At 34.3% G+C, this 14,227-nt stretch overlaps 1 protein-coding gene across 2 annotated transcripts; it reads right to left on the bottom strand.

The window, feature by feature from the left end:
- Window positions 1–849: 849 nt before the first annotated feature.
- LOC127162417 (uncharacterized) lies at window positions 850–11,202 on the bottom strand. Of its 2 annotated transcripts, XM_051105204.1 has the most exons (13): window positions 11,085–11,202; window positions 9,521–9,712; window positions 9,179–9,361; window positions 9,000–9,096; window positions 8,818–8,930; window positions 8,594–8,664; window positions 8,351–8,479; window positions 7,611–7,709; window positions 7,280–7,408; window positions 6,287–6,430; window positions 5,951–6,014; window positions 3,509–3,595; window positions 850–2,659 (listed from the first exon to the last, which is right to left on the bottom strand). In XM_051105204.1, the coding sequence occupies exons 3-13, from the start codon at window positions 9,306–9,308 to the stop codon at window positions 1,890–1,892; spliced, it is 1,833 nt and encodes a 610-aa protein (XP_050961161.1). In that variant the 5' UTR covers window positions 9,309–9,361; window positions 9,521–9,712; window positions 11,085–11,202; the 3' UTR covers window positions 850–1,889. The 2 variants fall into 2 exon arrangements, with proteins under 2 accessions (XP_050961161.1, XP_050961162.1); XM_051105205.1 differs by lacking the exon at window positions 11,085–11,202 and having other exon boundaries at window positions 9,521–10,449.
- Between the last annotated feature and the right edge of the window lie 3,025 nt (window positions 11,203–14,227).

Genomic DNA, 14,227 nt, shown 5'->3' with positions numbered 1-14,227 from the left:
TTCACTTTTGCTTTTTTAAGGACGGGAAAAATGGTCAGTTTATGGTCAGTCTATTTCAGTTGCCTCAAAATATCAATGCACCAACAATGCACGTGAACACACGTCGTTTTCAGGCCAGCACACCCATGGGTGCACTAATAGATGCAAATGAATTTGCTATTTAAACAAGATGGCACAGGACATGAAAATAACTACGTCGTGCTGAAACTAACGATAAACACTTGCAGCGCACCTGGCGCCGCTTTGAGCTAGGTGCATGATAGGGCCCAATGTTTTATGAAGTGTGTATATATTAACCTCTTTCACATGAATGTTTGTAGAGCCATCTGTAAAGATACTAGCAAATGAGGATACAGGAAAATTATTGTATTTGGACTTTGTCTTCAGTGGTCAAATGCTGGCACCTCTCACTCACATGGTGTAAGTGGGACGTCGCCACCTTGCGTAATCACAACATATATTTATGTATATGTATGTTTAATTTAGTATTAATGTAGAATTATAATATAACCAAGATCACATCAGCCCTGTTAAAGCAAAAATGTCTGGAATGTAAAACTCAAGTCACAGAGTAGATTTCATTTTTCAAATAGTTGTTCATTGTTCGTTTTCTTGAGTTAACTCTCACAGAGACAGTGTTTGTTCAACCTAGAACAACTGCAGTCCTATTAGGGCTGAACACCTGCGGCTGCATCATAATACAAAACAATACAGTCACACCCCATCCCTGGTGTTTCTGGAACACACTAGTTTTATCTTCTCCAATAAGAAATGATTCTGGTAAATCACATGATTCTTAAGGCAAACCCATTTTCTATCTGTACAGAGAGCCAGTTTATTAATGAATCATTGAACACGGTGAAACACAGTTTCCCATTGACATCATGATTTTCTAAACAGTGCTCCACTTTACTTAATTTTACTAAATACATCTTATAGCTTTTGTTCAGTTTTTAAAGTCATTGTTATCATTTGAACAATAAATTTGAACATTAACCAAAATACAGTTTATTCCAACACCATTGCTAACTTTGTCTGAATATCCTGAATATATTATCTAAAATAATTTTTAATGCCTAACGTTACAAAAACACCAAAATGTACAGAACCAACATATAGGCCCAAATATCTTATTAACTGGTAAAACATGAGTTTGCCATAAATTAGCATTTTGTACCAAGTAATGCAAGACAACTTTGTTGAAGTGTTTTGTTGTTGCATGTAATGATGATCATAGCTGTCATCATTCAGTCCTGACATCTGAGCCGCTGAAGACGCAGAAGATTAACGTTACTTTTTACCTAAAGAAAAACGCGTTTTGTGTTCACACAAATCATTCATGATCCAGCTTCACCTACAGCAGACGTGAGTATAAGGGTTTTTTATGCATCTTTGCAAATCAACTTTCATAATAACGTGCTAGTCAGCTAGTTTCACGGCTAAACACTACTAAAATCGGCTAATGTAAACAGAACTGCTGGTCACCCCAGAGTAGAGAGGGGCAGGTTGAGCAGAGCTCATTAGCATTTAAGGACAAATGCAACAAAACAGCTCGCTGTAAAAAGGGCTAATTTTGACAAGGTAAAAATGGTGTTTTTTACACTACCACTGAGAAATTTTAACCATGGTATGTTACAGACTTGTTAAAGATGTTAAACACCCTAATGAATTATATTAACTTGTAGGAAATAGGCACCAAATGACCCCTTTAATCTCTTCCTGTCTAGCTTGTACTAATCCTAACAATGTCTGAAACTTTGTATTGCAAGCACTTTTTGTATTTATTTGTTTCTTTATGATGAATCACTTTGGATAAAAGTGTCTGCTAAATAAATGAATGTGAACGAGACACTGGAAGTTTATAAAAAATCACACCAGAGTGCTGTGGGTCATAATTTCTGCCTGTAGGAAACATTGTGGGGCGCAAGTAAGATAGCCAATTTGGCCAGAACAAGAAGAAGGCAAATAAGAAAAAAAAGGAGAAGAACAATGGCAGTTATCAGCAACTGAGGTGGGCCATAGCTAATAATAAAAGCAATAAGAATAACAAGTACAGATAAGATTAGAATTCCAATATAATATTTCAAGAGTTCTCTCCTAGTCTTGTTATTTTTAGCATGTGACTGTATGTTATTGTGTTTACTGAAATTTCCCACATTTACATATGAACCTTTGTTTTGTTCTGAGCCTTCATCTGGACTAGAAGGAAGTAATTTTAACTGATTGTCATTATCACCATCATTTGACTGTATTTCGAGTGTAATTTCATCTGCCATGTTTTGTGAGGTGTTTCCTTCAGACTTAGAGTTAGAATCACTGTTTTTCTGGAGGACCTGCCCTTCTTGCTGGTCCTTCAATTTTTCAGATTTATTATTAAACTCACTTCCAATAGACTGACTTTCCATCACATCAGATGAATTGCTTGATGCAGGTTGATTGTGATCATCAGCATCAGCTGACTTTATTACACTGTCTGCTACAGGTTCATCTGGCATGATTTCTGAGGTGTTTGCTTCAGCCTCAGAGTTAGAATCATGTTCATTGCATCTTCTATCTTCCTTCGGGTAAACTTTTGGCTGAGTGCTTGCCATTTTTCTGTGTCTCTCTGGACTTTCTGTCTCATTGACTACAAGGGAAGTGTCCCGTTTACGCTTTGAGCCTGAAAAAACAATAAAGCAGCATGTTCAGTGCTGTTCACAAGCATGACATTTGCATTAAGAAGCTTTGCTGAAGCCCTGACACAAGTCATGTGAAAACGTCTTAATGGAACAGTTTAATCTGGTCAGAACAGACACACTGTGATAAAGGATCTTTTAGAGCCTTTGAAGCTGCATTTAAACTACATTCTAGAAGTTCAAAATCGGGGGACCAATGAAATCCATTATATGAAGAAAAATCCTGAAATTCTTTCCTCAAAAACCATAATTTCTTCACGACTGAAGACAGAAAGACATGAACATCTTGGATGACAAGGGGGTGAGTAAATTATTTGTAAACTGTTGTTCTGGGAGTGGACTTCTGCTTTAATGCATTGTGTTGCTTTCAGGAGGATCAGTGAATGTTTTTATCTTTTGAAATGGTTACGTATGAGCTCCTCAATCGTCGTGGATCATCCAGGAAATGACACACAGTATTAAGATTCAAGGATATGTAAACTTTTATATAAATTCAGTTATTATTTTGTCTTGTGGAGTGTAAACATTTGTTACCGTATGTTAAATAGCTTATTCAGGACAGTACTAAATAAGAAATAACGAATTTTTCATGATCCCTCTTATTTTGTTAAAATTAGTCACATTTAGCATATTCTGCAAGGGGTATGTAAATTAATGAGCACAACTGTATTCACTACAGCAGTTAAAGTATATTTACATCTAGTAATTTTACTGGCTATTTGCCCACTATGTGTTTAAATTAGTGACACAAATAAAATAACTAATAGTAATAGTTAATGTATTATCAGGTGTCCCTGACAGTATACTCACTCTTGGGAGGAAAATCACATTACCTGTACTGAAAGAAGTGTCATGTTCTGCTGTGTCTTCAGGGTTATTACAGATCTGAGTACTGTTTTTCTGAGGACTTTCAGATTCACCTGACGTCATGAAGAATAAAAAAAGAACAACAGTTTAAAAGGCTTATAAGAATATAGCAGATGATTTTGTTTCAATCTATTCATCTTCTTTTTTTCTTCTTTGTTTTTTTCTCTCTCTCTTGAATCTCTTGGATTTTATAAGTCACTTTACAAGTACCTGTCAACTTATTCTACTAACCCTGACAATCTACTAATACTCTAATGAGAGCTGGCATGTAGTTGCAAAGTTTTTTATGGTTAGAATAATGTCTAAATTGGACTATCAAAATAAATGTAATCCAAAACTAGGAACATTTAAAATAGCAAAAATGGGGTGCTGTCATGGTTTTAATCTTGGCTATTTCCCAAAAGTGTTTATCTAATTGTAATAAATTTGTATCAGAATGATTTATGATAACAGCATATTAGTACCCACACGGAAATAACCTATATAAACATATGTTTTAATTGGCTGTTTTCTTATATTATATGTACATATATGCACATGTGCATATATGTACATATAATATATAATATAGGAAAACGGCCAACTTTATATATGTCACATATATTAAAAACCTATATCAAAACCTATATTAAAACATATATGTTTATATAGGTTATTTCCGTGTTGGAAAAAAGACTTGATTGACAAAATAAAAAAAACGACAAACCATTTTGTTATACATTTCCTTCTTTTCCACTATTTTCATACAAGAAAGAATTGACCTTGTAAATGTTTCAGGAAAACGTGTAGACATCATAGCTTTCCATCTCCTCTCACTTATTTGCCATAGTTAAATTCCATAACATGCCGATTACATGTGATACCAATTTCACGTGTTAGCACAGAAGTTTTTTTTTTTTTTTTTAGTTAGTTCTAAGTTATTGCCTTGATAATAGAAAATATGAGCTAGGTATCATGTATGACAGTTGCCAAAGTGAGATATGAGCTAAAATGACCAGATCCTGCCATGAGCTATATAGGAGACATATCTTGTATGTACATATAGGGCTTTTTTGTGGATATAAAGAAGCAATACAGGAGACCTATATGGCCTGTATATGCACATATATGCACCTCAATTTTGCCTATATGTGGCATATATACGCATATATGCAGCATATATATTATCATATATGTGCATATATACTGCATATAGGTTTCATATATGCGCATATATCCTCATATAGGTTCTTTCCATGTGGGTATACCAGTACTATGTTTGCCATATAGAAGTAATAGTGAGATAGGTAAGCAGTGTTGGGAGTAACATATTACAAAAGTAATAATACTACAGTAGTATATTACTCTTTGCTGTAACGCAGTAATATAACGCATTACTAAACAAATTTGGGTAATAATATTACTAGTTAGGCTCCGTTTGCTTTCAGTTTTGCTTTAAATGAGCCTAATTTGTTTTGGCTTGTTTAGCAACCTATGCATTTACTGGACCCTTTTCACAAGCCTGTGATGACGCGTTTCAACGGTCATCATCATCATAAATCCTTTAAAGTTTTTTTTATATTTTGATTTTTAAAAATATGTATGTACATTTATAACACTATACTTCGTATTATATCACCTTTTAAGCAAGTTACAAAAAGCTAGTTCTAATGCCACGTCTATGGGAGGGAGAATAAATTTGACATTGTTCTATCTTCTGACTGCCGATATCAGTCTCTCTCAAATTTTTTTCCTTGAAAAAGTTGTGAAAACACTATCGTGTAGTTTTTCTTTTGCTATCTGAGCTACTGGGAATGCCAAAAATATATCTGTGGTACTCTCCCATTCACTGCTCTCGGATTTTACCCAACTATGACGACTTCTGCTATGAGAAACCCGGAAATGTGAGAAAGGTCCATTCTTGTTTTGTTCCCGAAAACCGTTCAACATAGTCTATAGGCTAAGTATTGTTTATTGTTTGTATTTACCGGCGTTATTTATAAATGCAATAATTTTGTGCTTATCTGTGTTTAATCTAAGCTACAAGTAACGTTAACGTAGACCTACATACCGGTAGTCTATCTAAATATGATTTTATAATTTTATGCTATAAAGACCTACCTCGTTACTCTCCACTGAATGTATAATGAGCAGCAATAAACTACATTTTGGTATTTTATAATGTCTAGTCATACTTCTGTGAATATTTTGGTTGAAGTAACTCAAAAGTAACGCATTACAATTCAGAGACAGTAATACTGTAATGCAACTAATTACTTTTAACAGACAGTAACTAGTAATATATAATGCATTACATTTTGGAAGTAACTTGCCCAACACTGTAAGACAATATGCTGTTATTATTTTAGCCTCAGTGTTTAGAAACCCACATTTCCTTCATTATATTAAACATTTTGATATAAACTCACATTTTTTGTACAAAAGTAAGTATGCTTCATCACTGTTTATGTCACATGTCACATTCAAATTCATCTGAAAAAATAAGAGCACAGACAATACAGGATAAAAAAAAAAAACAATCCTTACCACAAATAAATAAATATTATAAATATTTATGAATACAGCAGAAAATAAAGTATTTCACAATTTGATCATGCAAATGCATTTCTCAATGTAAACAATTATCAGATAATACTGATATGAAATGACAATGAACTGACAATAATCTTTCAAACCAAATCTGACATTTAGCCAAAATATCTAATAATAATAATAATAATAATAATAATAATAATAAAATTAACCTTGTGTCTATTCACTACGGAGTCATTAAATCGATACCACTCGTTCTGATCTTTGATGTCAGCATAATAGTGTCCTCCATCGAGAGAGCCAGAATGGTTAGCTATAGCATACAATTCATATCTGTGATTCACACCAGCCTCTTCCTGAAAACACACACAAAAAAAATAATAATAATAATAACACATTGTTTTACTCATTTTCTGCCTTTTACAGCCAAAAATGAAAATTGTTGTCAATGTTGCAGATTTCTGCCATATGGAAGAAACAGTAAGAAAGAAAGACGCTGATATGATCTCCTGATCAAACATATAGAGCAATCAAATGTGGTAAATAGAAGTTTAAGAATTGCCTTACCTTGCCATCTGTGAGAACCAATGAAAGTTTGTTACATGTCAAGTAAGTTTGGTTAAGATTGTGTTTATTTTCTCTGATTTATGGGAATTTATGTGAGTTAAGGTCTAAATCAAATGCATGATTAATATGGATTTATTTTTGATCTCTTTATGAACAGTTTGAAGTGTCAGCATTTAGGGTGAACAGACTTTCAATAAAGGGACAGAAACCTCTCAGCTTTTATTAAAAAAAAAAATCTTCACTTGTGTTTTGAAAATGAACAAAAGTCTTTGTTGCATTTGGAACAACATGGACGAGAATAAGTAATTGTTCATTTTCATCTTGGGTGAACTGTCCTTTAACTACTCAACAGAGGAAACTTTACAATGAACAATGACTTAAAAATATTTCACACAAATCATCATATGACCTCAACAGACTTGGAATATACTGTACACGTCATTGGTTCGTTATGATACTTTTACTATGTTTTATAGTGGTGTTTGTTGCATGAAGATTCTCCAAAATATTCCTTTTTATGTTCTACTGAAGTCAGTCAGTCATACAGGTTAAGTTTTAATTTCTGGGTGACTTCTTCTAAAATCATTTTCTGTTAAATTATTTTTTATTAAACACAGTATATCACAAATTGCACATACCTTCACCAATAACTGAAGAGGAATTTTCACTGAGGAGTAATTCTTCACGCAGCACATGGCGTCATAATCAAATTCAAATCTCTCCAGGTGCAGAACCAGAACTGAAGGAACTTCCTGCAAACTGGAGATCTGAATGAAATGATTATACAAAATGACGTGTTTATAAAGGAATGTTTTACAGTAACCAACATCCATCATTTTGAAACATTCTGTACTGCTGTAATTTTATTCCACAATTTTGTTCAGTAGAACTTTAGGTCCAAGTTTGCCACATTTAAAAAAAAAAAAAAAAGGTACCATGTTTATATAACATTTATGAAGCAAAACTCACAATTTCTGTGTTCATCAGCATTTCACAATCTTTACAGTACACTTGTTGATCTTCCCTACACATGATGATTGGTGCAAAATATGAATCATAGCACTTTTGCTGAAATACAAAATAAAGGTTATTGAAACATTATTTCCGTGTAAACAGACATTAACTAAACAAACATGAATTTGAAAGAATATTCCAGGTTTAAGAACTTCAGACATTATTTGTAAGTTATTTAGACTCATCCTTTGTTTTCAGAAATGGAGCTGAAGGTGAGGGGCTCTTATAATGGAAGTGAATAAGATCAGTATCTGGAACATTTAAAATAAAAAATGAAGCTTACAATTTTATGTAAAATTTTAGCACATTAAATCTCTGAAAAACACTATATTGTTTGAGCTGTATATAATTAGCTGATTATTATCATTTTACAGTTGATTTAGGGTTGTGTTGGTTCTAGCAGTTTGTTGTCACTGCAACAAAATTGTTAAATTGGATATAACTTTGTCTTCTTACTCACCGTTTCAACTGAAATGGGCCACATTCATTTCCATTATGAGTGCCTCTCTATTACCCAGACTTCCCAAAAAGTGTAAGTGCAAATTCATGTATGTGGTGATCAATATTATGCTACAAATGCAGTTAACTGAGTGTTTAGATATGCACTGAACCTGTAATATTCTTTTAATCACATTAGGGCACCTGACATTAATACAATCTCACTACAGAGGGATCAGTTGCTTTTAGATGCTTACCATGTCTACAAGAGGCTCTGAATCCAAGGAAATGGATAAAATGAAAAAGGTTTTAACTTGCTTAAGAGGTTCATGTTCTTTTGCTGGATTTATACAAACGGTGGTTTGTACCATCGTTCCCTGAAATATCTATATGATAGATAGATAGATAGATAGATAAGCCCTATATAATATCAAACATACTGTATGGCAAACTCCAGAAACAGTTATAACTTTTGAGGTATTTGCAGGTACTAAACACACCTTAGATATTTTAGGATCGACCTTGTTAAGAATCTTCTGAAGACATTTTGCAGCATCTTCCTGCTTATGAACTGATGAAATAACATGCCTGAATGACTCAATTGTGTTAAAAGTGCTAAACACACACAAATTTGAAGTGAGAATGTGTACTTTAGGGGTTTGTTTGGAATTTGATATTTTTTAAGAAATCATATTTCACTTCAAAATGCAAATCTTAAACCTACCATTAAGTTTAAGTTCAGCTGTGATTCCTTCAGTGGTGGCAGGGTTTCTGACTCCAGAAGTCAAATGCTCAAATAGCTTTGCAATTTCCTTATTAATGGTGTAATTGGAATCCCTGTAAAACACAATATCTTATTTTATTTTTTCAGCTTTAGTTACCATAAGAACAATGGCAAGCACCTACTCTTTCATAGCCTCTCTGAACGCCTCTGTCATGAAGAGTATTTGCAGCACTGTGTTCAAATGGCACGTGGCTCCCTGATTCTCTAATCCAACATATCCTTGACAATCCAAACATATTCATATTACAATCTGACAGTGTAATGTGACTATAATATGTGTTAATAACAGATCAATGCTTACTCTTCATGGGTGGGGAGGTTTCATTGATAGTTATAGCACAGCAGTCATCTTTTGTATGTTTTTCAGACAAAGTGTCTTGTCGATTTGTTTTATGCAGAGGATTGTTTTGCTCTTGCTGTAGCGATGGCATTTTATGCGCTTGCTTTTCCTTTGACTGTTGTAAGTTATGCAATGGAAACAATACTGTGGGGAATTAAAACATTATCCTGATTAGAATTTTATGCAACAAACAAGGCAAAAGCAGAAGGTTGTGAAAACGTAACTATTAAATTCTCATTACTGAAGTAATTGTATTAGTTTAGTGCTGAAGCTTACTGAGCATTAAGTGTTAAAGAAACTCACCACTACAAGCTTTAAGTTTCAGATTAAATGTAACCTTTTGTCCAAACTTCTCCCTTGATGAGTGTGTTATAGTTTTATCCGTGTGCCTACATTTTACTCTTTGGGTCAGTATTCCATGACCCAAACTGTATAATACTTTCCATATGATGAGAAATCTGTTATTGGGTTTACCAGGATGGTATCCTCTGCAAACTAGAAAAAGGTTAGTAGATTAATTTTAAATGTACAGTCATTTGAATAAAATGATTACAGCACTGTTGAAGTCACACAGCACTGTAATAAGAAGATCATAATGATCTCAGATTCAGTAAAATACTGAAAACACAGAGTTAGGGCATGTCATGAGCCGTTTCATATTAAAATGTGCCATTTATTAATTCTGTAATTGGAATGGTGGGTCAGTTTGTAAAGTTTATGAGGTTTAGAGGTTAATTGCTAAATGTAACTGCGAAGCTTTGACAGCTGAGTAACAGTATCTACAGCAGTGGTGTCCAGTCCTGTTTCTGGAGGGCCATCTGTCCCACAGAGTTGAGTGTCAATCCTAATCAAACACACCTGAAACAGCTAGTAAAGAAATAAACAATGGGGCATTTACATGACCCCCTTTTAAACTAAAAACAGACAAAGCATTTTGGCTATTCGTTGACACAACATCAGCATTTTGAATGGCTGAAATCAAAATTTCATTGTGTAAGATTCTATGTGAATTCGTAAAAATGAATGTGCAAAATGTGCAAAGGAGCATAGTCTTTCTTTACAAAGTTACATCAGCAACTACTGTCTTGCAATGAATAAAATGTTTTTCAGGATTTCTTTTAAAACAGATTTTTCAAATGGTAGCTTATGCCAGTAGCAACACCAAGGTCATGAAATTGGTATTTTGGATAAATTCCATTAAAGTAAATGGAGCATACTGAGCTTAATAATTAATAGGGGATTTTGTGACAATTATATTTCCAATGTAGGAGTTTTTTTTTTTTTTTTTTTTTTTTTTTTTTTTTTAACTGCAGGGCCCATTATGATGATACATTGCACATCAAATCCCATTAAATGCATTCATGCCATATTCAATAATTGTTTGGAAATAATTCCTTAAGCCTTCAGTTTATCAGTTTTGAACATTGCTCCAGTAATAATGACCAAAAAGATTACAGCACAACATTTTGCAAATAAATTCATATTCTTTGTAAGACAAAACACGGTAATAATCAAATATAATAATAAAGGAATAACTAAATGCAAGAACAAAATATGTTAGACTGACTTTATGCGATCTGCGACGTCAGCCTGATTGGACCTAGATAATAATTAAAAGGGAATCCAGTACATGCGAAAAAAAGTTTCATCGGTTGTTCAGTTTCTGTTGTTACACACTGATTTTAATACACCATAATTCGAACACAAATTCCATGATGATAATGGATAAAGCACAGTTCCCTACCAAATGCTCGGAGACCTTCACCAGACGACAGATGCATAAACAAAACTTTGCCGTTTTAAGTATTAAAAAGGAAGGAGTAAAAACGTAATTAGAATGATCGAAAAATAGCCATAGAACCCTGACCATCTATTCCGGTCCCCGCGGTGGCAATGCAGCAGTGAGATAGAAAGATTTTCCTGAGACACTGTGTCAGTGTTTGATAGTCTCACTTGTAGCAAGACTGAAAGAAGCGCACTGACTGTGGACGTTTGCGCGTCACGTGATTTGTTGTGGCAAGAAACAGACTGTGGAGAGTCGACGCTGACGCACCCAACAGTGCGAAATCGACGCTGTTTAAAATGTCTAAAGACATGAAAAAATTTACTCCATTCGACAAAGGCATCAAGTTGGTGTCAAGACCAAGCGATATCGGTAAGTTTCATATCTGTATATTAGTATATAGCATGTATTTTATGCGCAAGTCTTCTAGTTCAGAGACTTCCTCGTATTATAAAACACCAGGTTTAATTGTGGAGGGCTGGATGACTCCATGTAGACATGTGAAACGCGCTGAACCTATCGATATGAATTGATTCGAAGTACGTTACGAATTACCACCATTGATCTACTAATAGCATTAGCTGCAGTCAATGTTTTTATTGAAAGCTTATATACTTGATTCATAATAAGGTGAGAGAATTTTTCTTTCTTTCTTTCTTTCTTTCTTTCTTTCTTTCTTTCTTTTTGCTTCCTTTCTTAAACAACTGCGCCAGTTGGCGTTGTACCATGTTATGTGATGCTTTAATGTAAATAGGCATTAATAGAAAGTAAAAGTGAAATGTAAAAATAAAGAATAGTAACATGTTTCTATATTATGCATTTCATTATGTTTTCTCAACCTAATCTACTGAATAAATGGCCAGAATAACATGAATGCAGTTATCTGTGTGGACTTCATGATGAATATGGCATATAAAATTAGTGGAATTTACAAAGTTTTCTAATTATTTCAGATGAATATGATGATGACCCAGGTGTTTTAAGGGCCAGGCTGTCTTGTGGTCATGTCATAGATCCAGAAACACTGACTGACTGTTGCAGAGCTCAGCTGGATGATGTGAGTCTGTCTGTGAACATTTCTCTGTATTTATATACTTCAAAGTAATTAAAATATGAATGCTATTATGACTGTCATATAAATGCTGTGAAGACTAACTATAAGCTCTGGTGTTTAATTTCAGGGACAGACTGAATTCAGATGTCCGCTGTGCAAGAAAAAATGGCCATATGATGAAGTGCGAAAACTGGCAAAACTTACACTTGAAGAGCAACTGAATTTTGAGGAAAAGCTTGGGACGAACACTGCTAAGAAGATAGTCGACTTCAGGGATGTATGTACATTTCTTGCTTTGTAAGGGAGTTAATGTTACAGATGAATCATGTGCAAGATTTTCTAACATTGTGCATCTCTGGCTTTTATATATTCATATTCAGTGTCCTGGTTGTGGCACCTTCATCGAAAGGTCAGATGACTCTAATCTCTGTGTGGAGTGCTCAGTTTGCACAGCAAAAACTGGACGCATCTTTGAGTTTTGCTGGAAGTGTGATAGAGTGTGGAAAGGGCCTCGACCTCGTGCTGATCAGTGTGGAAATGTGGGATGTAGAAGTGCTGACCAGGAACTGCTGAGAGACTGTCAAATGATCACTTTATCATCAGTAGTATATAAGGGGACCAATGTTCATGTTCAGTGTCCAGCGATTCGTGCATGTCCATTTTGTGGTGTGTTAATAGAACATAATAAGGGATGTAAAATAATGTCATGTCGTGAATGCAGAAAACAGTTTTGCTTTGCCTGTTTAAAATCTGCACGTGAGTGCTTACAAACATCAACCCATTTCATTTCATGCTCAACTGGTGTCGCACCAAAGCAAACAAATTCTGTACTGTAAGAACATGTCCAACAACACTGATATCATTTACCATTGTGACTGCGATAAGACTACACAGACTTTTTTAAATAATAAAAAAAGAAAATGTATGTGGAATATTTATATATTTGCAAATACATTTTTATTCACATTTCCATTTATTTATTTATCTATCCAAAGCAACTTCAAAATAGGAACATCACAAACATTATTCATAACACTATTCGTAATACAATGTTAAATGTAAATTATAAACTAGAGACAAAATGCATAGAAAATACAGTTTTTGATAAACAAACAGGAATTATAAGTGTCTTTGTTAATGGCTATAGACTAGTTTTTGTGCAAGTGTTTGTCTTCAGCTGTTTATTAGAATGTGATGGTGTCAGTAGGTGACCTGAAAGTTTTTCAGTCCATTGCTCCGTGTGTGTTTGTGCGCGCACTACTCACTGCTTCTAATGTGTGTTCACTAATTTGGATGGATTCAATGCACAGGACAAATTCTGAGTATGGGTTACCATACTTGGACTTCACACCACTGAAATTGATTAATTCATTTTAGAAAGCAAATATTGATGATCTATCTTTTTTTGTGTATTTTAAAAATTTAGCAAATAAAAGTATAAAATATCACACAGCATTGTCACATGCTTGTCTATAATCGCCAGTGCTCTGGAGTAAAAGTGTCTGAAGTGACTCATGATGTTGCACGTGACCTGCTGGACAAACACAGAATTACAACCAACACCTCGGTTTCATGTTATTCTTTAATTTCGTTTGATTGCTTTTTATTTGATACAGTATTCTGTCATGTCGGATTATCCACAAATACATTCACTTCCCAATTTAATTTTGTATTTCGAATTCGTGACTGTTTGGAAATTTAGCCTTTACAATTAAGTAGACGCGTCTTTCGAAGGCGATAATGCCATTTAGCAATTTGTATAACCTAGAAACCTTGCGCATTCTTCTTACAAACAAATATCACATGGGGGCTCCCGGCAAACGGACTGCCCAATTAACCCGCGATCGACAATGTAGTATCTTAGATTATTTTTTAAAACGTGTAAAACCATGGTTAAATTCCATGATTTGCGTCAGCATGTTTTTTTTTAAGAGAACGCCAATGTCGACGCCCGTAGGCTATTACAAGTGAAAGAGAAAGTGGATTATTAAGTGTTTATATTTTCTTGTGTGATCCCTCGACGATTCAGTCAGAAAATTCTTCCTAGCACAGCACCAGAATGGCCTTTCAGGTCCGCGTCAGGGTTAATAAAAATGAGATTAAAGTATTATCCGTGGCGTCAGCGAGTGAAGAATTTGAGCAGTTCACCATTGGAGGGCTGAAGGAAAAAGCA

Source organism: Labeo rohita, unplaced genomic scaffold (assembly GCF_022985175.1).
Source record: "Labeo rohita strain BAU-BD-2019 unplaced genomic scaffold, IGBB_LRoh.1.0 scaffold_933, whole genome shotgun sequence".
Taxonomy (NCBI): domain Eukaryota; kingdom Metazoa; phylum Chordata; class Actinopteri; order Cypriniformes; family Cyprinidae; genus Labeo; species Labeo rohita.
Note: the sequence above shows the minus strand (reverse complement) of the source record. Positions and strands in the feature narration are given on the sequence as shown.

Coding starts and splice junctions, on each gene's coding strand:
- LOC127162417 (XM_051105204.1), bottom strand. CDS start 9,308: ATGCCATCGCTACAGCAAGAGCAAAACAATCCTCTGCATAAAACAAAT. Junction 7,409..7,610: donor TGCTGATGAACACAGAAATT/GTGAGTTTTGCT, acceptor CATTTCATTCAG/ATCTCCAGTTTGCAGGAAGT. Junction 6,015..6,286: donor CCGTAGTGAATAGACACAAG/GTTAATTTTATT, acceptor TTATTTTTTCAG/ATGAATTTGAATGTGACATG.